The sequence below is a fragment of the Choloepus didactylus genome, chromosome 2 (assembly GCF_015220235.1).
Source record: "Choloepus didactylus isolate mChoDid1 chromosome 2, mChoDid1.pri, whole genome shotgun sequence".
Lineage (NCBI taxonomy): Eukaryota > Metazoa > Chordata > Mammalia > Pilosa > Megalonychidae > Choloepus > Choloepus didactylus.
The window spans coordinates 217,767,357-217,781,901 of record NC_051308.1 but is presented as its reverse complement, the minus strand read 5'-3'; the positions used below and the strand labels follow the sequence as shown (position 1 = coordinate 217,781,901).

General features: G+C 55.5%; 3 protein-coding genes across 7 annotated transcripts; all 3 read left to right on the top strand.

Annotated features, from left to right (window-relative positions):
• Positions 1-1,941: 1,941 nt before the first annotated feature.
• CCDC28B (coiled-coil domain containing 28B) lies at positions 1,942-6,253 on the top strand. Of its 4 annotated transcripts, XM_037827869.1 has the most exons (7): positions 1,942-2,242; positions 2,315-2,355; positions 3,430-3,616; positions 4,773-4,939; positions 5,058-5,251; positions 5,471-5,493; positions 6,114-6,253. In XM_037827869.1, exons 2-7 carry the CDS (start codon positions 2,343-2,345, stop codon positions 6,166-6,168), a joined length of 639 nt encoding a protein of 212 aa, XP_037683797.1. In that variant the 5' UTR covers positions 1,942-2,242; positions 2,315-2,342; the 3' UTR covers positions 6,169-6,253. The 4 variants fall into 4 exon arrangements, with proteins under 4 accessions (XP_037683797.1, XP_037683798.1, XP_037683799.1 ...); XM_037827870.1 differs by lacking the exon at positions 2,315-2,355 and having other exon boundaries at positions 1,943-2,242; XM_037827871.1 differs by lacking the exon at positions 2,315-2,355 and having other exon boundaries at positions 1,943-2,242; positions 3,362-3,616.
• Positions 6,254-6,601: 348 nt separating this feature from the next.
• On the top strand, positions 6,602-9,375 carry IQCC (IQ motif containing C). The gene is given in 5 exon segments (XM_037827867.1): positions 6,602-6,671; positions 7,120-7,263; positions 7,516-7,780; positions 8,007-8,125; positions 8,241-9,375. Coding segments are annotated over 5 exon segments (1,407 nt in total). The 5' UTR covers positions 6,602-6,629; the 3' UTR covers positions 9,078-9,375.
• Positions 9,376-9,660: 285 nt separating this feature from the next.
• DCDC2B (doublecortin domain containing 2B) lies at positions 9,661-14,538 on the top strand. Of its 2 annotated transcripts, XM_037827856.1 has the most exons (10): positions 9,661-10,079; positions 11,038-11,074; positions 11,521-11,597; positions 11,860-11,991; positions 12,296-12,442; positions 12,563-12,602; positions 13,226-13,361; positions 13,535-13,602; positions 13,786-13,889; positions 14,144-14,538. In XM_037827856.1, exons 1-9 carry the CDS (start codon positions 9,814-9,816, stop codon positions 13,846-13,848), a joined length of 966 nt encoding a protein of 321 aa, XP_037683784.1. In that variant the 5' UTR covers positions 9,661-9,813; the 3' UTR covers positions 13,849-13,889; positions 14,144-14,538. The 2 variants fall into 2 exon arrangements, with proteins under 2 accessions (XP_037683784.1, XP_037683785.1); XM_037827857.1 differs by lacking the exons at positions 11,038-11,074; positions 11,521-11,597.
• Positions 14,539-14,545: the final 7 nt, after the last annotated feature.

Genomic DNA, 14,545 nt, shown 5'->3' with positions numbered 1-14,545 from the left:
AGGACTGGATGTCAGAAAGGGCCTCTGTCCCAAAGAGCAGGATTTATGACTGGAAGTGGTTCACCTGGGAATGCAGATTCACAGGAGGGCAGTGGGAAGGGTCAAGGCTGGGGCCAAATCACCAAGAGCCTGTGTTTAAGCCGACAGGGATTTGGGCTGGATCCATGGGGTAGGGGGGAACTGCCGAAGGTGTTTAAATGAAGTTGGTAAGGCCCCTGAAGAAAGAATGAAAGGCAGGGAGTGCAAAGAGCTGGTCATAGGCCCGCTGAGGCCCAAATTAAGACAGGTGACCACTGTCATCACTGCTGTTTGACACAGTCGGCCATGGGCAGCATCCTTTGTCACTGGCCCACCCAAGGGAATGTGCAGGGACCTCCACTTCTCTGATGTTGTGCATTCCTTGACAAAACCACATTCTTCAGAAGGGGCTGGCTTCCTAACACACAAGTCTGGCGATTAAAGCTGAGGCTCTTGTATGGGGGGCACCTTACTATATGGCACCCTGTTCTCCCTGTGGGGCCTGGGTTGGATTTCATGAAGGATGGTACACGACTGTCCAGCAAATGGCAGAGGCGGCTACAGTGCCCTCCCCACACAGTGGCTGTGGCAGACTCAGCAGAGCCCCTGTCCAGCCAAGGTCCTGACAAAGGAGCGATATTTTTCTGTGCTGACCACATTGGTTCCCATAAAAGAGCTTCTGGAGGGGCAGTGGAGAGGGGACTGCCATACCAACTCGAGCTCCCAAGCAAAGCAGCTCTGAGAGTAACTTCAGGTTTCTGGTTCCCAGGGAAACAGCTGGGGTGGGAACCCCAGAGGTACTCCTGGACCCTCTGCCGCTCTCCTAGAGGAGCCCTGGCACCACCGTCTAGCAGCTCTGGGAGGGCTCTTGTCCTAGCTGACTGAACAGCCCCCCCTCCACCCCCTTGGATACTGAAAAAGTCCTGCATTGACTGGGTGCTGGAAGCACCTGTTAGAGAACCCTGTGCAGGTATCTGCAGACGTGGTTCCCCCAAGCAGCCAAAGGCCCTGCCCCGAAGCTGCCCAGCAGGAGGGGAAGGTGGCCAGGTGGTGTGTGCTCTGCCCTGGGGCCTTTATTTGAGATTACTGGGCAGCCTGACCAAGGATGAATGTCTCTCCTGTTGCATCAGATGCTGCACCAGGAGCCTCTGCCAGGTCTTTAAATAGCTGCCCCGTCCATCTAGCCTCCCCAGCGGCGGCACCAGTCGCACCACTCGGCTGTTGGCGCTCAGGTTTCCCTTCTGGAGGCTGGAGTCAAGCGCCAGGGAATCGCTCTGTCTTCCCTCTAACCTGGCGCTTCCAAAGATGTCTTCCAGGCCTCTGGGTCAGGGAGGGGTAAAATGCCTTGGTCTGTCCCTTGCCTGGTGGCAGAACACAGCCCCCAGCGCTTACCAGGCAGGCATGCCTGGGTGTGGCAGGGGAGTTAGTAATGCTCTCCAGGGACCGCAGCCAGTGCCTTGAAGAAGCAAGTGAAAAACAAGACAGCTCCAGGGCGACGTCAGGGACAGCTCAGAGCCTCGGCTCCAAGCCCGGCAAGCTAAGCTCCCAGCAGAGGTGCTCAGAAACTACCCCTTCGAGGAGGCTGAAGCTTTCATTCACCTTCTTCCCTTGGGCAAATTTCTTGATCCCTCCGGTTTTCAGGGAAGCAGCTGAGTGTAGGAACCTTTCAGTAAAATGGGGACGATAATGGCATCTTCCTTGAGGGCTGTGATGAGGATCGCCCTCCAAAGCCCGGTGTGCTGTGGACTACGACTGTATTATTACACAAAAGAGCGCGTAATAGGAGATCTAAAACCGAAGCGATGGTTGTGTTCTCTTACAGTTTCATCCTTTTGCGACTTCTGATTGCTCATCCTCTCCCTCCCCTTCCCCCTCCCCTTCTACCTCCTCACCCCCTCTCTCTCCAGAGTCCCTCCTGGTTCTGACAAAGCTGCTACCATTTTGTAAGGGTCTGTAGCTTCTCTAAAACTGACAGGAAAGTGTTTTAGATTGCCATCCCACAACCAATACCATCACCTTGGTTCAGGTGGGGAGAAACAGCTCAATAAATGTGGGGCTGCTCCTCCCATCTAATTCCATCCTGAGCTCCAAAGAAGGTCACTTTCCCTTTAAATGCAAACGACCTCCTGCCAGTTAGCGTTCCTCCGTTCCTGTTCCCTGGGAAAAGAGAGCTGAGGGAGGGAGGAACCTGCAGGGAAACTTCACTCCAGACCCCAAGCTCCAGGTCAGTTGCCCCAGAGGGGGTGGGGGCTGGGGGGCGGAATGACGCGGGTCTGATGCTTCATCTCGGATGCAGGCTCTGGGCTGAACGATCCATATGGCACATGGCTTCGGAACGTGAGCATGGGAAATAGATCTCGGGTCACCCCCAATGCTCCTGGGGAGGTGGGGCGCCTGCTCCAGTTCTGTCAAGTCCCTAATTGGGTCAAGCTGCTGTAGGGAGGGGCGGAGGATGCAGCTCCTGTCTCCCCTCCATGCCGCCAGACACGTTCAGTGCCAGCCAGCCAAGTGCCAGTTTAAATGTTATGCCCCAACCACCATCACCACCATCCCAGAGTACAGGGTCAGGATAGGTGGTGGCAGCGGCCTGGTGTGAACAGCTTAGGAAACCCCTCTAGTGGGCCCCCCAGTGGGGAAGACCCCAGAGACCCTGGGGGCCTTAGCAGCAGGGCTGGTGCCAGCCACGGGCACAGCCATTGTTGGAGGCCAAGACAGCCAGCTGCCAAGCACCCGCCCGCAGCTGAGGCTGACAGTGTGTGAGCTGAGCTGGGACTTTCAGAAGGGAGAATGAAGCTGCTGGAAGCATATCCCAAGGATTTTCTGGGAGTCGCCTGTTGTTTGCATTGGGTGGGGAGATGGAGGAGGGATGCCAGGGTCTACGAGAGGCTGTTACCTAACCCCGGGTGGCTACAACTCTGGGCCTTCCTGGGTGCCCCCACCTGTGCCCTTGATCACCCCCCGTGCTGACTGGGTGTGTCAGCATCTGCCTAGGGGAAAGAGGGATTTGAGATATAAAAGGGCCTAGTTAAGACACCCCTAATCCTTGGCTGTGCTCTGCCAGCTGGCATCCACCCCGTCTCCTGTTATGTTTCCTCTGCTAGCCCCGCCCCCTCAGCTACTGGGACAGGAAACCCCAGCAGCAGCAGGATATTATCAGGCAGGGTCTAGAGTTTTCACTCCAGGAGGGGACCTGGAGCGGACTGGGGAAGGCCCTTCAAATAAACATCCATGACCCCAGAAGCAGGCGCTGGCCTCTGGCCCTGCCCCCATAGCATAGGTGAGGGGATAGAGGCCCTGATAGTTGAGGGGAAAGTAGGATGGTCCCAGGGCCCTTTCTTTGCAGCTCTCGGGTTGCTGGGTGAAGGGATGAGTGTGCCCCTCACTATCTCAGTGAGGCTGCCTCCCTCTCAGGGCCTGAGGCCCAGCAGCACCCAATGGATGACAAGAAGAAGAAGAGGAGCCCCAAACCCTGCCTGACTCAGCCTGCCCAAGCCCCAGGCACGCTACGCAGGGTCCCTGTGCCCACCAGCCACAGCGGCTCCTTGGCCCTGGGACTCCCTCACCTGCCATCCCCCAAGCAGCGGGCCAAGTTCAAAAGGTGGGTACAGAGGGGAAGCAGGGCAGGAAGGGAGAGATCCCAACTTTGCATCTCTGTGGGGAGGTAGGCAAGGGAGTGTGGGCTCAGCCTTCGATTACTAAGCAATAGCTGATGCTTTCCCTGAGGTTGGCCTCAGCTAGCCTCTGGGAACGCAGAGATGACAGCCCCAGGCCTTGCCCTCAAGTATTTTGGGAGAGGGCCAGGTGGGTCATTGGGATCACATAGAATGTGATGATGAGCCTCAGAGGAGGGAGTGAGCCACCCTGCCTGGAAACAAGAGCCAGAGAAATTGTTAAGCACAATGGAGGGGAAGAACATTCCAGGCTGAGGGACCCACCTGGCACAAATATGGACAAAAGAGATTACCTAGAAGGTTCCAGAAACTGCAGGTAGTTTGGTGACCCTGGAGTGTTAGGGGGGTAGGAAATGAGGAGGGGAAGCCGGGGCATAGAAACTGAATTCTCTGCTGAATTCTTTGTAATGATGGCAAATTCTGCATTCTACCCTATAATGAGTCTGTGTTTGTTTCCCACTAAACACAATAAATTTTTCACCAATTCTTTCCAAGTAAAATCACCATGTTTCCCTGCCTAAGAGGCATGTTCTAGATGGCCAGCAGCAGGTTATAGAGGAAGCTCAGGTCTAGGGCAGGAGAAGTAGGAAATGCAACTGGAGAGGCAGCCAGGTCAGGCTGGGAGGGGCCTTCGACGGTGTCCCTAGGGCAACGGAGAGCTCAAAACAGTTCAGAAGTAGAAGAGGGGCAGGAAGATATTTTGGAGCAGAGTAAGGTGGCCCTGGTGGCAATAAGGGGTTAACTGTCCCCATGGAACAAATTCACACATGTCAGGGTCCCAGAGGATGGAGGTGAGAGGCTCAGACAGGTACCCAGTAGCCCCCTTCCAGGCACGCCTCTGGGTGTGTGAGTCATTTGCAGAAAGAGACTTCTTTTGACCTCCTACCTTCACCTCTCCTCACCCCATTCCCTGCCCCCACTACCAACCTTGGTGCCCCAGTCAGGAACAGAAGAACAAACATCCATTTATGTGGATGGGTGGATGGGTAGATGAATTACTGCATAGAAGTGGCACAAAAAATCTGGGGATGTCTGGTTGCCCCCAACCTATCACCATGGCCATGCCCACCCACCCCCATCCAGGGTAGGCAAGGAGAAATGCCGCCCAGTGCTGGCCGGAGGTGGGGGCGGCTCTGTAGGCACTCCCCTGCAGCATTCCTTCCTGACCGAGGTGACTGATGTCTATGAGATGGAGGGGGGGCTGCTGAACCTGCTCAATGACTTCCACTCAGGCCGGCTGCAGGCCTTCGGTGAGTCCTGGGGGCTGAGCCTAGAGGGTGTGCAGGTGGAGCTGAAGAGCCTGGTCTCTGGGGCAGGGGGGGCCAGGGTCCCAAGCTCGCTTCCAGGGCTCAGACAGGGGCTGTCCAGGGAAGGAATGCTCCTTCGAGCAGCTGGAGCACGTGCGAGAGATGCAGGAGAAGCTGGCCCGGCTGCACTTCAGCCTGAATGTGTGTGGGGAAGAGGAGGAGGAAGAGGAGGAAGAGGACGGTGTCACTGAGGGGTTGCCTGAGGAGCAAAAGAAGACGATGGCTGACCGCAACCTGGACCAGCTGCTTAGCAATGTGGGTCAGGGCTGGGTGCTTCAGTTCCTGGGAGCCCCAAGGGGTGGGGGAGGCACATGCTCCCAAGGCCACTCCTGGCCCCTGGGGGAAAAGGTGGGGGTGCATGGATCCAAGGGCTCGGGGCCCCTCAACCCCCACCAGAAGAAGGCTCCCAGAACATCTGGGGTTTGACCTGGTGTCCCTCCTGACAGAAACCTCCTTTTCTCTTTTTATTGACAGCTGGAAGATCTTAGCAATTCTATGTATCCTTTCCAAGGGAGCTGGCAGAGTGTGAGTGTGTGAGTGTGAGTGTGAGCGTGTGTGTGTGTATCCTGGAGATGAGGTCAGTTTCCTCTTCCCCTCCACACCGTCAGGAGTATTCACATACAACTGACATTCCCATCCCTTTCAGCCCTACTGAGTCAGCATTAGGCACAAATTGTCCATGCCCAGGTAGAGGAGCATGGCAGAAAAGGTGGTTGTGGGGAATGTTTTACCTACTGATCAAAATTTCTGCAGTGAAACCAATCCATGGCAAAGCTGATGCCCTCCTACTCTTTCAGCATTGTACATTTCTTTTTACTAATTTAGACTACCTCCTCTCCATCTAGTTCTCAGTCACAAATCACGAGCACACATACACACACACTCACTCGTCATAGTCTGGCTCATGGGTCTACCAGCTCGTCTGACCCAGAGATGGCATGACCTGGATCAAGAGTAAGGAAAGACAGCTACCTAGCAAGCGGGGCAGACAGGGGGACTGCAGCCTCAGACCACGGGCGGCCCCGAAGACCCTCGCCCCTGCCCCTCTGCACAGTTTGGGAAGATGGGGGTGAGACGGAGGACTTGGCCCAAGGCGCACAGTCCTTGACTGGCACAGACAGAAGCTGCACCTGGCCGAGAACGCCGAGCCTGAGGAGCAGTCGGCGGTGTAGGTGGCACCCAGGCCGACTGCCCGCTCTCGTTCTTTCAAACTGTGACTTTTTACGGACTCGGGCGGGTATTCCGCGGCCCTCCAGGTGCTATGCGGGAGGGGGGCACTGGATGGAATTAAACCCGAAAGAAAGAAAGTCGCTCTGTGTCCTCTCTCCCCTCATGACGCCTTCACTGGGCGAAGGCGCCAACGACCCCTGCCTCCGCCGAGACCCCTATCCGCAGCCCACTTTGGCTTTGGAAAGTCCGGCTCAGGTGGGGCTGGAATCCCCGGTGCGGGTCTAAGAGGGCGATTTGGGGCGCCGGCACCACGTAGGTGAGTCAGAGGGAAAAAGTCCTCCATCCCTGCTGAGACGGTTGCCGTGGAGACTGCGGGGGCGGGGCGTGCGCCCGCTAAGGCGCGGCGCGGGCTGATGACGTACCACGCAGCGCCCGGCGGGCTGGCTGGGCCGTTGGCACCGGGATGGAGCGGGAGCAGTTGGTCCGGAAGGTGTCGGTGCTGCAGGTCCGGGGGGCGGGGGGCAGGGGGCGGGGAGCGGGTGCATCTGGCTTCTCCCCACGAGCTCTCGTCTGGACTGGACCTTCGAGCGAGATAAAGCTTATCACGTTCAGTCCCTACCCGCGCAGCGGCCAACCTCTGGAGATAATGACCCACCTTCACGACCTTGAAGAATGGTGGGGTCCACAGACTTCCCCTCGCGCCCCCTACTCCCACCACACGCTTCTGCAGGGATCAGGGAAATGGCGGGAAGGGCCTTAAAGCGAAGGGGGCAGAATACGGTACGGCACCCGCCCTTGAGCCCTCAGAGACCCAGCGCACAGCGTCATATATCCTTTCCCCGTGGCCATGCCCCCTTCTGCAGTGGCCCGGATGACTTCTCCGGGAGAATTCCCCCAAGACGCCCCTTTCTTGCAGTAATAAGGGTCTTCCTTTTTCTCTTGAAAAACACCAGGCTTGCGTCCGGGGCTTCTTGGTCCGACGCCAGTTTCAGAGTCTGCAAGCTGAGTATGAGGCCATTGTTCGGGAGATCGAAGGTGACCTGGCCACTCTGCAGTGGACTGAGGGCTGGATTCCGAGGCCCCGATTTCTCTCAGAGGTATTACACACGCCAGGGGAAGAAGGGAAGGGAAGAAGGAGCTGGCAGGGGGATTCAAGTGACTGGTGGAACCCCCTCTTCCTGCTGACAAGCCTTTCTCACTGGAAGGGGCAGCAGATCCATCTCCTCACACCCCAACTCTTAATCTTCACCAATTTGTCTACTGGATCATGGCACCCAGATACATGGAGGGTGGGGGGAGGTGATACAGGTAGCTCTAGGGCGCTCATACCTCTCTGACTGATTCCTCAGAGGGTAAAATCCAATCAGACCTGGAAAGCGGGAGAGAGGGTGCCAAATCCAGAACGGAAACTGCGGCGCTACTTCCCATGTAAAGATCCTGAGAGAGAGACTATCTGGGAGGAGATGGTGCTGAAGGAGTCGGGAGAGAGCTCAGCAAACCCAGGAAATCTTCCCTGCAGAGACAACAGCCCCTGGATTCAGGCTGAGCAAAGCAGGAAAACCAGAAAACCCAGCCAAGGGGAGACCAAAGAAACATCAGGGATGGGGAACACAGGTACTTCTCTGCCTAGATCAGGGCAAGCTCCTAACGCTCTCTGGGCCTCAGCTTCCCCATCTGAAAAGTAAAAGGCTTGTGCTAGATAAGCCACATCCTCTTCCTCTTCCCTCTGCCTGGTTGGAGGCAACACGCAGGTAGACGGGGAACGTATCATTGTTCTAAGCCTAGGCCAGTGCCCAGTGTCTACCCCTCAAAATCGTCTCTTTCCATCCATCCCTCACAGAAGTTGCAGTTCCAGGACTGCCCCACAGCCAGCCTGAGCTCCAGTTGCTCCAGCAGCACCGCAGCCACTTGGCCATGGAACTGCTGTGGCTGCAACAGGCCATCAATAGCCGTAAGGAGGTGGGTGCTGCCTCAGAGCCCTTTCTGTACATTTAGGACCAGGGGTGGGGGGAAGGGGAAGGCCTCCTGCCATGCCCATCAGGCCTTTGTACATTCCTGTCCTCTCCCCCAACAGTACCTAATTCTCAAACAAACACTGAGATCCCCAGAGGCAGGCCAGACCAGAGAAACGCCCAGCATAAGCCCAGACCACAGGGGACAAGCCAGTGAGAGGGCCCAGCCACAACCAGGTCCACTACTGGAGGACCAGTCCTATAGAGACAGGACCACTGGAGAGCTGGAGTGTGCCGATAACTCCTGCTGGAGAGCCAAATCACAATCCCACACATCGCCAGAATGTCTGGCCATGACAGACGAAAGAACTGTTGGGGCCAAGTACAGGGAGCCATGCTACAGGAAAGCTGGCCAACAGCTGCCCAGATCATCAGATAGTCAGGCTACAGGGGACACAGGAGACAGGCTCACCAAAGAGACTTTCAGAAAGAACTGCCTGCGGCCATTGAAACCCTTGGATGATCAGGCCCCTGGAGGCCTCAAAGCTAGGGGCCACTGTTCTGAAAAGGCCAGGTCACAGCTGCCTTCACTCCCTGAGGACCTGATTATCAAGGACAAGTCTTCAAGAGGGCCAGACCACAAAGGGCCTGACTGCCGAAGAGCTAGGCCACAAAAGTTGGGCCTCTCTGAAGAACACATCATCTGGGATGGGACCTTGGCAGGGCCCAAGCATGGCAGCCTGGATCTCTGGAGAACAAAACCACCCAAGGGCCAGACCCCCAGTGATAGAACCTCCTCACATGGAACCTCCAATGAGTCTAGCTAGGAAGGATGGACAAACCAGACAGCTGTACCATGGAGATCAAGGTCACTTGAGAATATGTCTTTGACAGAGTCATACCATACTGGAGAGGACCACAGGAAGGACAGGCTATGGAAAACAGTACCTCAGGGTTAGGTCCTGGAGAGCCAGAGGAGGGCCAGTTGCCAAGGGGGGTGCTCTGGAGGGGCAATGAATAAGACAGGGCCTTATCCTAGCTCCTGGGTACCAACGCTACCTCCTTCCCCCACCCCCGGCCACTGTGGTTAGTGGGGCCAAGAGAAACTGGAGCAAAGAGCTGATAGCAATATAGAAAGAATAGAGAGAAGGACGCCCTTTTTTCCTCTGTGTGTGGTTCGATTCAAATTTCAGGACAGGGAGTTACCTGGGGGAAATAAAGTGTGGGGCCTGATAGAGAATAAAGGTTTTTCTTCGACTCTGAGTCTCGCTGTTTTCATCTTCTGCCGTGGCCCAAGAGCAGACCTAGCCACCCTTGGGGAAGGACTTTCAAAGCTGATCCACTTCTGAGCTCAGTCCTTGGGAGTGGCAGGGAGGCTCTGGAGATGCCTCTTCCTTCTCAAGTATTGGAACTTCTGTGTGTAAGTTTGATCTCTAACTCTCTCTCACTGCATGACTGTGGGCCCATCTCTGAGCTCCAGGGTTTCTTCCGTATATAAGGCTCATACCCACCCAGCTCTTATGAGGCCCTGTCAAAGGCAGGTCAGGTGAAATCCTGAATGCACATATATGCTCCTGCAGAGGTTCTCCCTGCCTTCCTGGGCAAGAGGGCAGGACTCCACCTCTGATTGGCACTGTTCCCAGCCCTGCTTTAGTTCCCTGGCAACAGCTCTGCGTCTCTGCCTGAGGATACACTATGGCGGGCAGCAGTCCAGTGGCCAAGAGGGTAGTGGTGTACAGGAATGGGGATCCCTTCTACCCAGGCCATCAACTGGTGGTGACTCAGCACCGCTTCCCCACCCTGGAGACATTCCTCCGTGAGGTGACATCGGCCGTGCAGGCCCCACTGGCTGTGCGTGCCCTCTACACACCCTGTCACGGCCACCCTGTCACCGACCTGGCAGACCTGCAGAATGGAGGGTGGTATGTGGCTGCTGGCTTTGAACGATTCCGCAAGCTAAAGTAAGTGGGGTGGGGCTGGTCAGACAATCTAGGGAGGGAAGTAACAGCAATAGCATTTATTAAGTACTTACAATGTATGTGCTGATACTTTATACATTTTTCTCATTTAATACAACCCCATGGAGGAGTGGTTTTATCTTCATTAGTTAGAAGGAGAAATACAGTGAAAGGAAGTTAGAAGGAAAAGGCAGTGAAGCTAAGTAACCTGCCTAAGAGTACACAAGTAACAAATGATTGAGCCTTAGTTCAAACTGAAGTCTATCTGGTACTGATGCTTATGCCCGTGACAGCCAGGACCAGCTGAGGGGAAGGAAACTGTTCTCCTGACCCCTTTCCCAGAAGCTCTTCTTGATGGGATCCCTTACCACCACCATCAGACCCTCTACATCCAGCTGTTCACTTCCTGCCTGCTGTGCTTAGGCATCTGGTGCTCCTGTTAGGCTGGGATCGCATCAGGGTGGGGTTGTGTCTCTTAAAACAGGAGAATTTGACAATCTGAACTTCTAACTCAGACCTGGCTTCCAGGTCCTACTCTTCACTCTCAGCAGAGATTTCTTTCTATAATGCAAAGAGCAAAGTGTCAGGAGCCAGACATAGAATCTGGGCTCTGTAACTTACTTCTTCTGTGACCTGTGACTCACATAATGGAGATAAAACCACCTACCCCATGAATGAGAAAATTCCTGGGATACAGCAGGAAGCGTAATGAACTAGTTTCTCTCAACCCTTTGGTCTTATGGTTTGCATCTGAGACCCCATCTGGATTCCCAGCCTGAACCAGGGCCCTAAAGAAGACAGGTTCAAGTGCCAGCATGTGTTTCTGGACTGAGATGACAGAGGCTATTCCAGTGGGGAGGGACACCTGGTGCCCTGGGTCCCAGCCCCATACTCAAGCAGCTGCAGGGCTGCTGAGGAACCAGGCTCCCCAAGGTGACCTATGACCTCTCTGTTTTTTCAGCTATTTACCCCCTGGAGGGACGGATAGCAGGCTACCAGTGAGTCCTGGGGAAGGCTGTCCCCTGCCCCTCTGTCTTCCCACCCCTCCTGGGAATGCCTCCCCAATTGGTCTGGGTAGTCAGGGGCCCGGGGAACAGCAGGATCTTCCCCATTCCATGGTGGGCATTCCCCTGCCCACTCTGGAGTCAGTTGTTATCTTTCCTGGGGTGCAGAATTCCCTTGCTCCTTTCCCAGCCTTTTCCTTTAGTCCCAGGCTGTGGTCCCCAAAAGAAACAAAGCTGTTCAACATGGAGGTGAGTAGGAAATGAAGTGACTTACGGGAAGTAGAGGTACCCTTAGGTGAAAGGTGTGACCAGTCTTCATCCCTACTTATTGCTCCCCACCCTGGTCTGGTTCCTTCCCCCTTCACCCCACCCACCTTGGACTGATTCATGTAACCAGAGGCCCCAACTCTCTTGACCTTGGGGACTGACTTGGGTTTCAGGGTCCCCCAGTGACTCGTCACCTATGTGATGGAGCCCTTGGAAGGTGGCTGCCTGCAGGTGCCCCCTGCTATATCCAGTGAGTTCTGGTGTCAGGGAGCAGGGGCATTTGAGACCAAGAAAATAGGGGTGGGTTTGCTCCAGGAGTCTCTGGTCACTGGTGGGAATGTAAAAAGTCCAAAATACTTGATGGGTGGGAATGGACCAATGCAGTGATTCTTGGAGCATCTTCTGGCCCCTGTGCCACCCTTTCTCCTCTCACACAATGGGAGTCCTGGGGCCTGGATGGGAGCAACAGGCCCTGGGGACCCTCCTCCTTACCAGACTGCTCGTTGTCTCAGTGTGTTCAGGAATGGGGATCTGTTAAGCCCCCCATTTAGCCTGAAGGTATCCTGGGCTGCCAGCCAGGACTGGGAAACAGTGTTGAAGCTCCTGACCGAAAAGGCCAAGTTGCCGAGTGGGGCTGTATGCAAGTAAGTATGGGGACTAGGGAGGTCCAAAGTCCCCAAAGGGGCACCTCCTCATGGGTTTGGGCTGTCCCTGAGGATGAAAAGGCAAAAGGAAAGCATGTTCCCCCAAATGGAACTTCCTTCTATACCAGGGCAAAGCCCCTCTGGCCCAGCCCTTGGTTCCAGAGCCGAGCCATGGTGGCCCTGATACCCAGAGGGCCAGCAGCCAGAGGGCACCCTGGGAATAGCTGGACCCACCCCCTTAGTCTGCTGAATGTAATGAGGCATCTTGTCCATGGCCCCTGTCCCATTTACCTCTCTTTCCTAGACTCTGCACCCTAGAGGGGTTCCCACTGTCAGCAGGGGAGGCTCTGGTGAGTGGCTGTTACTATGTGGCTGTTGGAGAGGATGAGTTCAAGGCCCTGCCCTATCTGGAGCTGCTGGTGCCCAGCCCCTCACTGCCCAGGGGCTGCTGGTATGTTTGCATGAGGTGGAGGGGTACCAGGTTGGAGCAGAGGAAGCCAGCTTCTGGTCTGTGTGCTCTCAAAATCATGTCCTCCTGTGGCTACTACATACAGCCTTTCTTTCATTGCAGGCATCCCCCAGGCCCAAAGTCTAGGTGCCACAGGCAGGCGGTAGGTGATGAGGGGGCCGTAGGGGACGGGAGGGCAGGGGAGTGACTGGCTGTCTCCTCCAGCTCAAGCTCTGACTTTATCTCACTGCATCCTCTCAATAATCTTGTGAAACAGATTATCCCCTTATTCCAGAGGAAGAAACTGAAGCTCAAAGGAGTGAAGTGATTTGTTTGGAATCACACAGTTAGTGTCAGAGAGCCAGCTCATCTAGGCCCTATTGAGGTCTTCTGATTTTCTGGACCTAATTCCCTCTTGCCAGGCTGGATGCTGAGAGAGAACTGGCATATCTGGTATAGCAGGGTCCAAGGGAGCTTACCAGCTCCACATCTGATCCCAGGCCTGAGCCTTCCTAAGAAATGAGCCAGTGAGCAGGAGGGAGAGGTGGGGGTGTGGGGGGAAGTTTCAGCCTGGTTCCACTGGGCATTTCTGAATGCCAGGCATCAGCTGTTTTGCCTCTCAATATGGTAGCCTGATGGGAAGAGTGAGCAGGAAGGGAGGATGCGGGCGTCTCCTCTCCCAAGCTCCCACAGGCATCAGAGGCACTTTGAAGGGGGTCTGGATTAGGGAGTAGGGAAGGTAAGGACAGCTAGCCCCCATGGCCCAAGCCCACTGTCCCTCTACAGACCCATGGCCACGGGGCACAGGCCACCCAGCCCTCTCCAAAGGAACCAAGCCAAGTTGAGCCATCTGCTTTCTATGCCAGACCCCGGCAGGCCATTCAGCCAAGAAGCAAGCTTCCCGCTCTCTCATTTCTATCAGGTGAGGGGCCCTGGGGCCCAGGCCCTTCTCAGCTGCACTCTGATATGACATTGGCCGACTTTGCTGTTGTGGGGGAAGTCCATGGGGGCAAATCCCAGGAACAGCTGACTCTGGCCTCAGCAGAATGTCTCCAGCTCCCCCACTTGCATATCCAGTCCCTTGTCTCCTCACAGGGACTGGGCATGTGACAAGCAGCACATGGAGAGGGCAATGCTTAACCCAAAGGGATGAGACTCCAGGGGTAAGATTTGGAAGGGATGGGGATGGGGGCCAAAAGCCCTCCTCTCAACTTCCCTCTCATCCGGAGGTGGTGAGAAGTGTGGAGCAAGGCTCAGGAGAGGGGTGGGGTGGATGAGAAGGTCAAGGGAAAGAATGCTGAGGGCTCCTTAGCCTGGACATCAGCTGATGTTGCCTCCCTCATTAGGAGTCAAGTAAGTACACAAGGCTCCCCATCCAAGGACAGAGACAGCAGGGGCCCGGGAAGTAGCTGATGATGAAGACACCTGGACAGAGAGGTCCTTGGATCAGGTGGGCTGGGGCTGGAAGCAATATGTTGGGATGGGAGGAGTTTTGAGCTGGAAACTGGCAGCTCTGGGCTCCAGGAACAGTTCTTCCCCTTTGTGACTCTCCCAATATCTCAGAGCCTGACTTCCTACCTTGTTAAATGAGGGGGCAGATCCTGAGTTTTAAAAATCTCTTCCTTTCCTGGGGTCAGGGAGCTCCCTGCTAAGGGCTGGAGGTTGGCCAGAGGATGCTAATAGCCCCATCCCGTATGTCTCCAGAGGTCAGTGCAGACAATGGAAGAGGCCCTGTTCCTGGGAAACGACCAGCCTGGGGCTGGAGCAGCCTCAGCCCCTGCTCCAGCATCTTGAGAGCCAGCAATTCCAGCCAGAAACTGGGGACCAGTACTCTGCAGCTACCTTTTGTCCTCAGCCTCCAGCAGCCTGATCCCAACGAGCTATGCCTCCCCTAGCTCACAGGGTAGCCTGTGGCCTCCTCAGCCCTTCCCCACTGCTGTATATCTAAGCCCACAGTCCAGTGTCCCCTTCCTCTCTGAGCAGAGCAGTCCTAGCTGCAAGGCCATTTCCTTTTGGGGTTCTCTGGCCAGCGAAAGACCAGACCGAGAATGAGAGGCTACAAACTTGGAAGCGGGCTTGTCATAATAAAAGAATACATAAAGACCA